General features: G+C 38.8%; 1 protein-coding gene across 4 annotated transcripts in view; it reads right to left on the bottom strand.

Annotated features, from left to right (window-relative positions):
- The window catches only part of msh5 (mutS homolog 5), a 137,449-nt gene that overhangs the window by 18,852 nt on the left and 102,096 nt on the right, over positions 1 to 16,501 (bottom strand). For all 4 annotated transcript variants that reach the window (XM_062539648.1, XM_062539649.1, XM_062539650.1 and 1 more), the window contains exons 15-21: positions 12,948 to 13,057; positions 12,739 to 12,819; positions 10,816 to 10,903; positions 8,886 to 9,072; positions 8,626 to 8,752; positions 8,281 to 8,430; positions 8,046 to 8,120 (exon numbers count right to left, since the gene is read on the bottom strand). In XM_062539648.1, the coding sequence (XP_062395632.1) occupies positions 8,046 to 8,120; positions 8,281 to 8,430; positions 8,626 to 8,752; positions 8,886 to 9,072; positions 10,816 to 10,903; positions 12,739 to 12,819; positions 12,948 to 13,057 (818 nt within the window). The remainder of the gene's footprint in view (positions 1 to 8,045; positions 8,121 to 8,280; positions 8,431 to 8,625; positions 8,753 to 8,885; positions 9,073 to 10,815; positions 10,904 to 12,738; positions 12,820 to 12,947; positions 13,058 to 16,501) is intronic.

Below are 16,501 nucleotides of genomic sequence, written 5' to 3'. Positions count from 1 at the left end.
ACATCGTGAATTAGGCCTATATAAAGTATTAACATGACTGTTTATAGTCTACGTTTTAAAAAAATATGGAAGGGAATCAGGGGAATCTAGTCCAGTATCATGTCTTTGGCAAGTACACAGACACAGGTCAGCCTCAGGGAGTAGGCTACCAGCACTTGCAAGCAGATCAGACCCAAAAACTGCTTTTATAGCTGTGAAGGTGATTCAAATACAGTTATTTACAGTTAGTTAGTAATTACTTCTACAATTATTTTTCTTTCTCCTAGTCCTTTATGGGAAAAACACTATAGGCCTATATTTGGTTACTTTTGTAGACAAAATGGGGTGTCATGATTGTATTGGGAACACTGAGGTATCAGGTACCACTGTAAAAAAAATGGTTACATTTTGGCCCATAGAGTTTAGTTAGGAGGGCCCCTTAGCAGGATTTTGCTTAGGGCCCCATGAAGGGCTGAACCGGCACTGATGCTGATGATGACATGCAAATCTACCCAGCCTTGTCACCTAATGACTATGAACCCCTTGAATCTTTTTGTACCTGCACTGAGCAAATTAATCAATGGATGTCACACAACTTCCTCCAAATAAACAAAGACAAGACTGAAATAATATTTTTTTGGTAAAAAGGAGGAGAGGTATAGGTTTGCCACTATCCTAGAAAAGAAAAAAACTTCATACAAAGGATATGGTTAGGAATCTTGGTGTCCTCATAGACAATGATTTAAATTTTAATAGTCACACGAACGTAATTACTAAGTCTGCATTTTACCATCTCAAAAACATTGCCAGGCTTAGGGGCTTTATGTCCAAAGACGACCTTGACAAATTAATTAATGTAGGGTTGACTACTGTAATGGGCTGTTCACGGGTCTCCCAAAAAAGGCCCTCAAACAGCTCCAAATGATACAAAATGCAGCAGAAAGAATAGTCACGAAAACAAAACGAACAGAGCACATAACCCCTATTCTAAAATCACTCCACTGGCTCCCAGTGAGTTATAGGATTGATTTTAAAGCATTACGGCTGTTTTTTAAATCACTTAATGGGATAGGGACATGTTTCAGCGATATCACCAGGACCGCTGCTGAGCTTCTGGAGGCCCTAAGCATAAATGGACTGTGAAATCTAGATTTTATATAATGTAGGGTTTAGGGCTACATCAAATCCAATTGCTAGGTGACTTAGCCTAGGTTGCTGACGTTAGCTAGCTTAGCAAAATAATTAAAACACGAGTATATAGAAAAAACACGAATCTACCAGCAAGGGCTGCATAAGCGTCATCTCTCAGTTTTCTTTTCTTTTCTTTCGTTTTTCAGTGCCAGATCCATATTGCCTCGTACTTCCTATTATAAATCACCATACGAAATCAGCTTGAATAAAGGTTAGTATGGTAAACTTCAGGCAGAAGATTTGAAAACACGAGAACTTTGAAGGCTGTACCATATCAGGGAAGCGGGGGACTCTTTTTATAAAGCAGTTAAAAACATCTAATTTGCCCGAATTGAGTGATACAGTACACAATTACAGTTTTTCTCAAATGTTAAAACACATTTCACAAACGTTTCCTCCATGTTCCCCAATGTCTAAACACAGTACCCTTTTCTAAAGCTAAATAAGCACAACCACACCTTCTCACTTCAAAACTCAAACTTTCACACCAAAAGAGCAGCTCGAAGCTTTCAAAAATGTAAACACTAAAAACATCATTACACACTACAGCAAAACAATTGAAAACACAATGCTCAATTTGTGAGCAGGTTCTTTGTTTCATAACTGCCAATGCATGGCAATTTTAAAAACTTCAGAGTAGCGGATCTTCTTACAGTTTTTTCCAATCGTATACACACTAAAATTAAGGTTATCAGACAGTTAACAATACTTAACACTTAAGAAGCAAAACACCTGCGCAGAGCAGTACAACATTAAGCACAAATTCAGCTTCACACTTTTTGCAAAACATTACACACAGTGAATGTCAAAACTTAAAACACATTTTAACACCTTAGACACAGATAAAGATTGTTAGGTACTTCCTTCTCATTACAAAGCCCTGGCTTGCCAATGACCACACTAATGAACAAATTGAATAATCACATCCACCAGGTGTTTAAGCACGCATGTGCAAAATTGAAAATGCAGCACTCAGGTGTGTTATGCTCGATCCTCGAGGGGCGTTCCCACTGATCTATAACTAACACTGGATAGACTATCCCATTGTTTTCGCCCCATTATTCTTTATGTCGATTAGTGAGGATCGAGGCCCGAGGAGCGAGGGAGGATAAAAGCCCAAATGAGAGGCACCCATAGCCTGTGATGTGGATGAACTCTTATGGCTTGATCCAGCTAGACGGAGAGATGATTAGAGTATTACGTATTGTTGTTACTTGTTTATATTGTTGCTTTAGTTGTTCTTCAGTGACTGTAAGTGTACAGTACTTTTTATTTGTGTACAAATTTTGATTTTTCTACACTTTACAGTAGTAAGAACTATAATTTTGCCATTTTCTGTTGATTGACTTGTTCACTGTAACTGAACATATGGTACAGTGAAAGAAAGAAATATTGTCTGCAGCATCAGTTTTGTGCATTGCTTGATGAGGGTTCATCAAAATATTTTTGTCATCTAAATTATCCTAATGCTCTCAAACAATATGTCTGAATAAGATCCATATATTGGAAGAGGGTTTTTACAGATGTGTTTTGAATTTATTGTGTTGGTGTGTATAAGATAGCGACAGTGTGGAATCTTTCAAAGAATGTGTTAGTGATATGAGAACAGTATAAGGTTTTATCAATGTGTTTATTGTTTTGACAGAAATATTTCATTTTGCTAACAATCTGTTATGTTCTGCTGATTGGGTGTTGTGTTTGGTTAATTGTGTGATATGTTTAGACAAAAAGAGCCCCGTTTTCAAAATTGTGTGTAAACGATTGGAAAAAAACTGTAGATCTCTGCGGAGGATTAGGCATTTGAAGAGTTATTTTCCAAAACGCTATATCCACCATTTTACAAATGAATTTTCATAAATATATTTTTTAAATTTTGTTTTTCGAGTAATCTCAGTGAAACTGTATTGGGTTATGTTTAGTTACAGTAATTTATCTTTACTCAATAAAAACAAAACAACTGCATTTTTATTACTTGAAACACACAATTACTGTAAATACAGTAACATGAGTTGTTACAGTACAGTAATGTCTATAAAGTGGATTTATAGCGTTTTGGAGAAGAGCTCTTCATTTAGAGTTGTGAGTTTCATATGAAGAGTACAGAAAATTCTCCAAGTACACTACTGTAACACAACTCAATGCTAAAAAACAGAACCTATTGCACACAACAGTACACAACAGAAAACGTGATCAGGGTGTGAAGTTCTGTTATTTTCTTCATTCACACCACACACACACACACCACTGTCACTGTGCGCATTAGCAACAAGTGTCTTCATTTTTGAGTCGTTGTGTGTAATGAATGACGCTAGGTGTGTTCATTGTGTTCAGTTATTGCTGACTGTGGCAAGCATTTTGCATCACATGAGCTTTCATTTGAGAATATGTTTTGCAACATGTGTTTTAGCAAGGAAAAATGTGCTTAGATTTATGAGAACGGAGGATTGTGTTTTGTGAATTGTGTCTTCATGTGAAATGTGTTTATGGTATTGAAAAATTGAGGCTAGATTTAGTAAATGTGTTTAGACAACTGGTCATTTGGTTTAGAGGATTGGCTTTTGTGTTTTAGCATTTGAGAAAAACTGTCAGGCATGAAAACGGGTCTGGGGTGAAAAGGTGAGAAGACTCTTCTCCGACCCCCCCCCCCCCCCCCCCTCGCCCACCTCTGAAAAAAAAAAAAAAAAAAAAGTACGAAAATCTTCCAAAGTGTGAGGGACCTGCTTGCTTTCTTTCTTTCTCTCTCTCTCTGTGCTTGAAGTTATTACACATTTCTGATGATTCCATAGGCCTAATGGACACTTAAAGGTTGGGTACGGAATTCGCAAAACGGCCGGCAGATTTTGAACATATACAACCATAAGTCCCGCCCTCCATGCACGCACATTCATGCACGAACGAGAATTCAGATGCCCAGGCTAAATGAAATGCCAGCCTGGCGTCTACAGCACTATGAACTCTAGTCTCCATACAATCGCTCACATCAACTTCCCCAATTACATTCTTTATTCACCTCCAAAGGGTTGTAGGTAATAGTTCCACAAATCAGACAAGGTAGATGATTTTATAGCCTACATTATGGTACAAGCACCTTAGTCTACCAGCCCTTTCGTTCGGAAATTCTAAAACAACGATGCATTTTAATACACCAAAATAACATTTGATATACCTTACATCTTTCAGTAGCCATAGGTGTATATTTGAACAGAATCTGGTTTGGTTCTTACCAGGGCGTTTATCTTCTGAAATATCCGAGTTTAGTGCTGGCCCGTTGGTTCGCCTATTCCACTGTAGCTCCAAGTGGTTAAGTTTCGATTTCATGCCTACAACACTCTTCGAGTCATGGTAAAATGTAATTTTTGCTACATAGCTTATTTATTGCGTGGGTGATTGAGTTTCCGTAGGTATCCTAGGCTGCTTTAGTTTGTATAGAAATGAAGTGACACATACAACTAAAGGGGAATATTATGGGACGTGCAGCAGGCCTGGTTAGTTTCGTTTCAGAACTGACTCGCGGTCAACAGCTTCGTGCTGTGTGCACGAAAGGGTCGTGCGCGTGGGGGGGAGGGGGAGGAGGAAGAGGAAGACCGTTAGATTGACGAATGAGCTGTGAAATGATGGTATGGGGTTTAGAATCCTATTGGCTGGAGTTTTTCGAGCCCTGCCCGTTCCGCAGATGATTGACGTGTTTAATTTCCATTTCAGTACTTCTAACTCAGTGGCTGTAAGTGGGTTAGGAATAGGATTTCAAGTGATTTAGCAAAAATGGCCAAAAAAGCTAATTCCATACCCTACCTTTAATAGAAAACCGGAGACCTATATACATAATATTTACACATTCATTAATATCCAAATTCTTCCTACATATTCTAACTAATTCACACCTTCTCTTCTATCGTCTCTACCGAACTCTAGCTCGTGAACCCATACATAAGATATCCCTTCTCTCCCATCACAGTACCACTGTTCCAGTTGTTTTAAACGATTCTTCTGACCGTAGATTTGAGCAGGTGTAGGCGAGTGGCTATTTTCTTGTAGCCATTGCCTTACTTGTGAAGGTCGACACACATCTGCCTTACTTAAACGGTTCCTTTGTCTTTCCCATGTTGAAGAGAAATGGCCTCTGTGTCACATCATATTTATACCCCAGGGAAACAGGATGTTAAGAATTACTAATTAACCCTTTCATGCGCAACGTCCACATACGTGGACAGTAACTTTAACTCTGTTTTCTACTTATTTATCATGTTGATATACACCAATCCACTTCAGGGCAGTTTTAGTAGGTCCTTGGCAATATATTAACAATATGTATCATCTTATATTTGGAATATTGACTGCTTGATGACATCATCAATTCAACATGAGTGACAGTAATGGCCATATGCTGAATGCTCCAGGCATATCTGTAAAAAGCTAGTACTCAAGAAGGCAAAATCATGTAAAAAAAAATATTATGCTGTACAGGAGAGTGTGTTGAACAACTCTATGTTTTCAGAAATTAAATCGGATGTAAAATGGAGTCTGTAGACCCTAAAAAGCAACTGTCCACGTATGTGGACGTTGCGCAACAGAGGAGTTAAATGGCCAAAAATTAGATTTTGTAACTAGGACTTTTTTTTTTTTTTTTTTTTCAAATATGATTTTAATTGCTTTAAATTACAAAGAAACAAACATTTGGTAAACATATTTATAAATAATGACCTAATTACATGTGGTAATGCCAAGGTGGTATGGTAATATGGGGGTAGTAGAGGGTTGGGTGGGTAGTAGAGGGGTGGGTATGAGAGTACTAGAGGTGTGGGTGGATTAGTAGTAGAGGGGTGGATAGTATGGATGTAGTAGAGGGGTGGTTGGGTAGTGGTGGTAGTAGAGGTGGGTAATATGGGGGTAGTAGAGGGGTGGGTGAGGGCCGGTGAGCAATAATGGGGGTAGTAGAGGGGTTGGGCGGGTAGTATGGAGGTAGTAGAGAGGTGGGTGGGTAGTATGGGGGTAGTAGAGGGCTGGGTGGGTAGTATGGAGGAAGTAGAGGGCCATAGTTTCCACATTTTCTGTCATTACATTTTATCCTTTTTTACCCCTTTGTTGCGCACTGTCCACATACGTGGACAATAACATAACTTCTATATAAAAGCATATTTTTTAAAAATTCCAACTGATTTTCAATATTGGGCTCATATAGAGTACTAAAATCAATACTAAAAAAATCTAGACACTTTTTTTCATAATGCGTGCATGAAAGGGTTAAATGTTCATCTAATGAAATGTTCATGTACATACTCTGATCAACTTTGTAAACTACTGTGGAAATTACAGAAATACTTTAATTACATTTATTTCCTAGGAATTATTAGGGGTGCCAATAATTGTGGAACAGGTCATTTTATGAAGAATAATTATTTCTCAGTCAGGGATTTCTTTTTTCCCCTTACAATTCACTTCAGTTGAAGGTTACATTTGTCTACAATTTTCAGTGTGAGAGTATGCTTCTACAATAAAAACTGAATTCATTTGAAGGCTTTTAACACATCTTAACCAGGGGTGCCAATAAATTATGGAGGGCGCTGTAAATAAACTGCCCTGCCTTATATTCTTAAAAAATACTTTATCATTATTATTATAGACAGGCTTACGGCTACATCCATGCTTGCTGTTGGAGTTTTATAACCCATTCCCTACAGCCTCAATTTGCCACAATATATCTTTTTTCATTAATGTGCGTCTCTAGATCTGATGCCATGTATGTGTGGTAGCGCATGCATGTACTGTATGTTGCACTCCTGTCTGCCTCCTAAGTGAAATTGCTGGGGGGCCACTACTGCTAATTACTGTGAAAGGATCTGAGAACAGGGGGTTCAAAAGTCCGACAACTAATGAAAATGCTCTTTGTGCTCCTTTCTAATTATGACATCATATAGGATTTGTCAACAATTTTTAGAAAATCCAAAGCAGCCACAGACGTCACAATGCCAGGCCCACCCTAAACACACTGTCAATTCGGTTGTTAAGTCCGACATCACGGACCCAGCAGCTATTTTGTGAAAAGACGTTTATTAGCGCAGCCAGACGGGTTTTGCTACTTGTAAACTTTGTCATCACCACCTTCGTTTTAGCGGTTTTAAAACAAAATCGCTAAACTTTAACAAAGTAATCACTGTAGCTATGCAGCCAGATGATATATGAATGGGTAACGTCCAGGCTTCCGCGAAAAATATAGATTTGATTAGGTTGAGGCAACAAGTCCGTATAAGATGAACATTTTCTTAAAGGCTAGTCAGAATAGCGGAAAATAATAGTTTATTTGACTGTCTATGGAGAATAACATGTGAGTTTGAAAGCCGTTGGACCCGGAAAACTATTTATTATCCCATTATTACATCATCACTTAATAACCGAATATATTTAGGACTAGCACTTTCAGACAGGCTATGTGCTACAGAAGTTTGGATGATCTGCTGTGTTTTTTCTTGTGTCCAGGTTCCACCTACTTGATTACCTGGAGGGGAGGGCTTGACTAATTGGACAGCCTTTAAAAAAGGCCCTCAGATCCTGGTATGGCACCTCTTGGGCCGTGCAACTGTTCGGTGGACATTTGGTCATGGTGCTTTTGGTGCTTCTGTTAAATCGTTGGGTGGACTGTGATTGCTTGTTTGTTGCTCATTGTTTTGCTGGGACTTTTATGTTCAAGGTCTCAATAAACGTTGGGTCGTTTGACCATTTTGTCAGTGTATTGTTTATGTTGCCATATGACCCTTGGACAGCAAACTGCGGCGGGCTTAACATCATGATACACAGCCACATAATGAGGATCAATCTCACACGCCATAGCATCATCTGTCAACCGTGAAGCCATGGAAGCATTTCAGTTACATACTCACCGTATTCGTCCCTTTGCCAAATTCATCAATGAGGACCAGAGAGTTTCCTGTACTTCCTTTCAAGGCGTATGCCATCTGAAAAATGAAAAGAAAGAACCCATTTCATTGCTTTTTTGAAATAGCAAATCTTACAATACACTCTTTTCACATATCAATGATGCTTGCTTTTGTTTGCGTGCAGCAGGGAAGCAGCAGTAAAACAGAAATGGTTAAAATACCAAAGAAATTTGCTTACCTGATTGAGATCAATCATGAAAGTGCTGAGGCCTACAGATACAGATTCACGGCTTTGCATTCGTGTGAAAATGCCATCCACCAGACCAATCTCTGCCTCTTTAGCTGGCACATCTGATCCAATCAGAGCCATGAATACAATGAGGCCCACCTACATCACACAACAGGGTTTCACTTGGGAGTTGTTTTACCTACTAGTGGGCAGGAGCACAACTAAAACCCATAGTGCAATCATGCAGGTTTGGATCGATATTTAAAAAATAATAATAATAATTATAGAATCAGTACAAACTGTTTATTTAAAATGATTAAATGAGTATACGTGAGAACCAAGGTGTGTATATGCCTGTTTGAGGTAGATACTCTTGCCAGATGAATTGGGCCCAGTCAGTACTTTCACCTTTCCCTCAGTGTCAGAGCTCACTAGCGGATTAGACACAAACACTGGGCAGCACAATTCCAACAAAGGGTGTCTGAGAAAACAAAAATTAAAAAAAACGAAGAAATATTATGTTTGCCCCATTTATAAGTGCTAGAGTCAGGAGTTATATTTTTTTACTATATTTGATAGTGATATTGATTTGATTTGTCCATGTATATGCTGACCTGGACTGGCTGAGTTTGATAGAGCTGTGCGGCATAACTGTGGGGCAGCTATAACTGTACTCCTGAGAAGCCAGGGCCATAGCTATCAGGCAATCCAACTCAGCACACAGAGACAGCACCTTAAAAAGGCAGCTACTGCGCTGCAGCACCACATTCTGGAGTTGAGTCATCACTGATGTTTCTAGATCTGTCAACACAGAACTGTAGCTAACTCTCCAAAGCCACCAAATATGTGACTCTCCACGGCGAAACCAGTCGCATTGTTCAAATTTTCAAAATTATAGTTATTAAGTTTTCACAAAAGGGCATAATCAACCTTCAAAACGATAACTACAGTATATCACATGAATTGAACGCCATATTACTGAAATATATAAACATTCAAAGGAGTTGAGTTCATCCTGTCATGCCAAGAGAGAAACGGAGAAATCTGCCTCTGAAGTCGACTGTCGACTCAACGCTCATAAACGCTGTTTAAGGTCGCAGCTACTTTACAATTTACGGTAGCCTACGTTGTATTAACAACGACACGGCAAGCGTGACGCGACATGGATAGCTTGTAGGTCATCAATGAGTGCATTTACCGTAAATAATAGAGTAGAGTGGTGAAAACGACATTCTGCTGGAGTTGAATTTCTCACCTCAAGAAACTCACGTTTTTAGACTAGAAAAGGTACGTTTTTCAGCTAAATATATTCATGGCCGTACAGTGTAGACCTCCCACTGTTTCAAAACACATTAAAACAAATTTTAATTTTAATTTTAGCACCAGTAACATAAATGGTCATTTTTCTTGGAAACGCCTGTTGGGACAAGCGACTGGTTTCGCCGTGGAGAGTCACATATTACAATTACAAACAGAGAATCCAACAGTTGAGCATCTAATGAGAGAAACATAGTGCACCCAGGTAGTTTGCAGACCCTATCAAGTTCTTCACATGTTTATGTTTCAGACTTCAGTCAGTGCTTTTTGACTGGGCTTATTTGTATATTTTTGGGGCATTTTGCCATTAAGTGGACAGGACAGTTGAGAGTAACAGCAAGTGGGTGAGACAGAAGGAGAGATGGATGGGGGACTGTCAAATGAGGAACAGGATCATGGGCTAGTGGAGGATGATAAACTGGCTAGGTGGGATGTCTTTCCTCCTCTAAATGTGTCAAAACCAAAAGACAATATCACTGACTTCAGAAAATCTTAACTAAGCACTTGCAAATCCATTTCCCCCCGAGCCAGACTATAAAGACAACCTTGAACCCTTGATCAGATCACTGAAGAAAAACCTCTTGATAATACCTATCGCAGAACTAAACATGGTGACAAAGCTTTTAGTTGCTATGCTGCTTAGTTTGGTACCAACTTCCAGATGATCAAAGGTACCCAAATTGTGCCTTTATTATTTGATAATAATCCATTATTGTGACTGTGGAGTAGTGTGTAGATTGATGAGAATTAAAGCCCCCCTTAGTAGGATTAGCCATATTTAACCCTCTGCTGGAGAAAGTGTGCATGGTATTTCTTATTAACTGGAAAAAACAAAAGATAAAATGAAGAAACGATAAAGCACATGGATTTGTTTACAAGGTAGCAAAAAGGTTAGCATAAGTTCAGCAGAACAAAGTGGATGTAAAAACGTAAGAAACACAATTTAAAACGAGTTTCCTGTTTCTCACTTTTCTCTCACAAGTCTCAATGTTGGTAGGTTTTCAGCCTGGGGACACCAGGGGGAGCGTGCAAAGTCACCATTTTCACCGGAACAGATCATTTAATCATCCAAATGATTTCTAAACAGGTTTATTAAGTTGAAATAGTTGCCAATTTCCCCTTTAAATGAATTCAACCCGTTTTAAGATGAAACCGAAATATTACATAATGTGGAAAAATATGGGATCTGAAAACTTATTGCAGTCAAAATAATACAGTGTATCTTACCTCTGATATCACAGTGCAAGTCCCCCAGCAGATCATCAAGACCTTTGGTTTTTTCACTACGATAATGTAAACGCTCTCCTGACAGGAACTATTCACACATGTTAAGCATAAACACGTACAAATAAGCATTTACTTAGACACAGAAAAAGGAATGCAAACTCAAACAAATCAACATCACACAAGCCAAAAGCTTGGGTCTGCATAGACAGTCGTCGAGTGGCTGCATTTACTCACTCAAATTCACAATAAAAACAATAAACTCCAAGAGACTGTAGTTTACTTTAGAACAGCTAAGGGGTGCTATCAGGCAGGACACGAAACCCCAATATAATAATAATAATAATAATAATAATAAAAGGCGCAAGTGACAACGATCGGCTCCAAGCAACCCTTGGGATCCTTGTTGCTTGTTGAATTATTTGTAAATTGTTGCGTATTTTACAGCAATTGTTGCTGTAAGCCACAGTGTCACCGGCATGTCTCAGCCTTACTCCTTTGGGCACTGCAACGCCTGAGGATCAAACTTGGGTATCCAGCTTCAAAGGCAGTGACATGCTCACAAGGATAATGTTCACAGGATGTTTTCAACTGTGTGTTTGCAACTGACATATTCCATTAAACATTTTAATTGATTGAAGTTTAGAAAATTGTGGAAATCAGATTGGCCTACAGTATTGAATAAGAAAACATTTCAATAAATGATTGAGTGTGAGTTTGAGAATCAAACTATGGTTTTCCGTGTTAAAGTTATGTGATTTTGACCACTGTGCCACCATACCCATAATGTTGCCTAAATATTCAAATTGCAGATTTTCTAAATAAATGTGCTTTAATTTGGATACATGTTAAAAAAAATAATAAAAATAAAAAAATAATAAATCTGCGCACTGGATAAAGCCAGGTTCAAAATATTTTTTTTTTACTGTGTTAACATATTAGATGGAAATGACATGGCTATTATGGCTATCTATTTTTGTTATCCTGTAAATCGGAATATATTGTCAATAGCCTTAACAAAATCTGCGCCATATTGAGGAAGAACATGTCATATACTGTAAATCAGGCTAGGAATAATATATCAACATATATACTGCATATATAGTTGGATATAAGACTGTTTGGTGTATGTTGTGCTTCTGAAGTGAAGATTTAGTTTCGCTTCGTTCCGAGTGGGAGAGGAAACTCGTTTAGAATACAACTCATTCACAAAGTGAATAGAGTCTGGTGACTCTCTATTGGGAAACATTTGTAACACTTGCATCGCAATGGGCATTAACTTCATCATTTGTCTAGCCTTACCAATCACATCAATCACAGATTCCTAACGTCACTTCCTATTTTGCCTAAATGACAATAAAAAGCATCAACAGTCAGGAAACAATGTACTGTACATGGGCTTGCATTGAGCTCAGTGAACATCAAACCAGCTAATAGGCTAACTGAAATAACGCCCTGCCATCTCTAGATATGGTGAAGGGTATGTGATGATATGGGGCTATTTTAATTCCAAAGGCCACGGTAACTTCATCAGGATGCATAGATCCATGAAATTACTGGCCTTTAAAAATAAACATCTGCCTGCATCTATGGGAATTTAACATAGGGATGTACTCACTTATTCCCCATGTATGTTAAGGAGGAACATTTATTTATTTATGATACATTAATCATTCACAAATTGGTGTCCTTAAAGGTTGGATATTTCCTCATTTTACTTAAGTGATTAAGATCAATTTCCAAAAGATGATTTTATATTGGTCTTTTTAGGCAACTTCACAGCAACACTTTTGACTGCTACGCTAGTGGCGGTCATGATAATAGGAACAAAAACAATAGGATTCCCACAGCTGCTCTGCTTGGACCACTAATAATAATGCAATTACAGTTTTTTTGCACAGTCCAGGACAAGAAAAGTCAGCTAACCATAAAGTCAAGCCCATCAATCTCAAAGTCCTCTTTCTGCACCATGCTGGGCAGTCGGGGGATGGAGAGTAAGAACCCAATCTATAAAAATAAAGAAATTAGGGAGAGAAAAGAAACACACATTCAATGCAGTTGCACAAACCAACTTCAAAATGAAAGAATGGAAAAATGTAAAAGATGTTTAGAGGGACCAAGGAAAACTATTCTACCAAAGGGATGTAGATAACACAACAGGAGGGAATATGTGAATCCAGGTGTTCCAGCTCAGTGCGGGCAACTTCTGTCAGAAAATCTGGCAGTCCCATCATCCTTCTCTTCTCTGAGGCAAAAAGAGAACACTGGTCATACAATCAAGAACTAAAAACATAACAAAAACACTAAGAACTACAAACAAAGCTGGTTAATAGAAAGACATGTCGCGCAGATCCTGAAAAGTCCAACAGTCAGCCAGTTGCCCACTGGGCTGCAGCTCGATGCACTCAAAACAGTTCAACACTAAGTCCATGGGCAATGGGCAGTGGGCGACCGATTCCCCTGGCAAGAAAAATGCTGTGCTCACGAAACTGGCAGGTCGTGTCGGATGCACAGATCAGTCTTCCGCAAACTTCTCCAGCCAGACACCAGACAAGGCCGCACATACAGTAGCTCCAGCAGCGCGGCTGGCCGCCCGGTCAGCTCTGACTGGCAATCCTCCACTTCAGGCAGCCAACGCTAGCACGGAAAGTCGGCTCCTGATGAACCCATGGCAGCTGCGGGCGGATCTCTCACTGGGTAGGCGAAGGCACAGGACGAAGCCACAAAGCACCAGCCCATACCTTAGCGGTGCAGCCCGTAATAATCCAGTCACTTCTGCTGCAGCTCAACCTTGTTGCTGGGACTTAGCCTACAGGGACTATTTTCAGGTGCTGCATGATATCATTGTGCCGCTGTGGCCATGGTGTTCCTTGATTATAACGCCTGAATGAGAGCATAGTTCCATGTCATATCAGCCTAGAAAATCGCCATGTTTCATTTTCTGTTGGTCTTATTACACTTTCTAACTTGAGAGGAGACAAGTATTAAATAGGAAAATGACCACAAATGTTACTGTAATTTCCCGCATATAGGGCGCATCGTGCATATGCCACAACACATTAATCTATGCAGGGCTGAACACTGCGAGCAGGTCGTCGCAAAAACGAATAAAAATATATTAGTGCTAGTTTGAAAAAATAAATACTCGCACACGTGCGAGTACTGATTTCAACCCTTTCATTCGCATTTTGCTCCTAAAATGAATCCACACCAAGTGGATCAAAGTATAGTACAATTTTCGCACATCTGTTACAAATTTCAGAGTTGACAACTCTTACGCACCTGGCTAGACATTCACGCTTTCAGCATCAACCTCGCGCTCTCACACACATGCAAGAAATGTCACTCCAAATCCATTCTTCTTTTTCTTCAATCTGTTCGTTATCAGTTGGTGACTAGTAGCAATTACCGGTGAAACGGTAAACCATGATAAAACTGTTGACTAGGGATGCACCGATCCGATATTTGGATCGGATATCGGCCCCGATATGAACAAAATAGCTGGATCGGGGATCGGAAAAAATGAGCCGATCCATGGACCGATCCGAATTTAATATAGTCTCAAAAAAAAGGCTGAGCCATGACGCGCAACCAGCCATTAGCGCCACTGTAGCAGACAGCTCACTGCTGCGGGTTAGAGTGTGCCTCACCTCACTGTGTGCTCTGAGTGTCTAAATTCATGGATGGGATAAATAGGCTATACCAAATTTATGTCATAGGATCAAAAGAATATCTATACTAACCACCATTTGTCATAGATTAATTACGATCTTCATGCGTTTTGTTGCATTTAGGCAACACGTTTAATGTGTAACAGTCAACACAAAATAGGCTACTCAAACTAAACACATTGTCATTTTCATCTCATCTGTATAAACTGTTCTTGGTATAAAGACATGCAAATGTTCAAATTGGCTGTTAAAAACTTATCATTTATTAGATAAAACTTCTACCGTTTACCACCATTCAAACTCCGTGTGAACTAATTAGTTTATTGTGGGGAAACTGCAGGACCGTACCACTATAAGTAAATAGAGGGGTTTCGCGGGTGACACCATTTTGGCAGGGGTGTTTCAATGTATGTCACTAATAATGGATTTTTATCTGCAAAATTGTTTTTTGTTAGATTTATTATTTAGTAATAACTGAGAACTTGAATTTGAATGCTGTTCCAAGTTGCTGCTGGTGTACAACTGTTTATTTTTAATACTAGTAATATAATCAATAATGATGATGATAATACTACTACTACTACTAATAATAATAATAATACATTACCTATATATCTAAGTGTTATTTTGTTAGATTTTTTAAGGAAAGTAATGTTTAGTTAGGGAAAGAATGAAGAATGAAGTTAAGCATGTTGCCTTTAGTCTTTTCCACATGGTGAGGTATACAGTTTATTAATTAACAATGGTATCGGATCGGTATCGGATATCGACCGATACGCAGAGCTCAGGCATCGGTATCGGTATCGGGACTGAAAAAGTCGGATCGGTGCATCCCTACTGTTGACTATAACAATTACCATGTTCATTTCAAATATTATTATTATCACGGTTGATAGGCTTAACACGGTGTAGAAACTGTGCGTTAATTCCTCCCAGCTTCACCCGAGCCTGCATTTGACATAGGCCTGGTAGACTTCTATGAAACAAAAATGGTATACTGATTCTGTTGTCTAAATGATGTATTTAACCACGATTCGGTGTAGGCTACATACATCTGCTTTTAAGGCGGAACATTTTCATCGCAAATGTGCGCTGTTTAGCCACTCTGCGTCTTTTTATGGCTACGTTCACATTAAATCCATTCCACTAACGTTATCAGGAGAATAGGCTACCGTAACGTTTTATTTTGAGCACTGGTTGTCACTCATTGAATATAACAGATATGGGCTACCAAACTCCAAGACAAGTCATGGCAGAGTAAGTTAAGCACCCAGCCAATTAAACATGACCAAGGAAAAAGTGAAAGGACAACTCACAATGCCATGCCACGGTAGGCTACCTAAATCATAGAAGTTAACATTGCTGGACACTCATCTTTTCTATTACACCGGAAATATTTGTCTTTACCGTTGTTAGTACTTCTTAAAGTGACAGGCACTCAATTAGACCTACACACCACCCCTGTAATATCATTAAAGACAAGTGTAATCAATATGAAGTATTCAAATTACTTTGAATTTTAAGCTATAAGTAATTCTGCAGATTCTATAATGCTATGAATTGTTAACAAAATGTATACAAATTCTGAATTCAAAATATGAAATAGAAACCAGACAAGCCATTTTCTGTGTGTATGGAGGGTTTGAGCAGAGACTAGGATTGCCACTGCTGTGAATGATCTGTATCCTGCTTAAGGCAATAAGGTTTTCAATGAAATTTCATAGTGCTCCTAAATTTTTTTCTGTGCTCCTAAATTTTTTAATTTAGGAGCACCTACGCTCTTAGTGTAAAAGCTAAGCATACAGCCCTGGATAATCTATTTATCTATTAATGCAAGGAACGTCTGTCTGTGTGTCACTCTGTCTGTCTGTCTGTCTGTTCCACGCATAACTCTCAAACCACTCATCCAACTGACCTAAAATTTGACACATGTATTGCTAATGACATGCGTGAGTGCAGTGCAAAGTTTGGTCATGTTCGGACAAAAAATGACAAAGATATCGTTAAATTAAACAAAA

The sequence above is a fragment of the Sardina pilchardus genome, chromosome 6, assembly GCF_963854185.1.
Source record: "Sardina pilchardus chromosome 6, fSarPil1.1, whole genome shotgun sequence".
In the NCBI taxonomy this organism is placed as follows: Eukaryota; Metazoa; Chordata; class Actinopteri; order Clupeiformes; family Clupeidae; genus Sardina; species Sardina pilchardus.
Note: the sequence above shows the minus strand (reverse complement) of the source record. Positions and strands in the feature narration are given on the sequence as shown.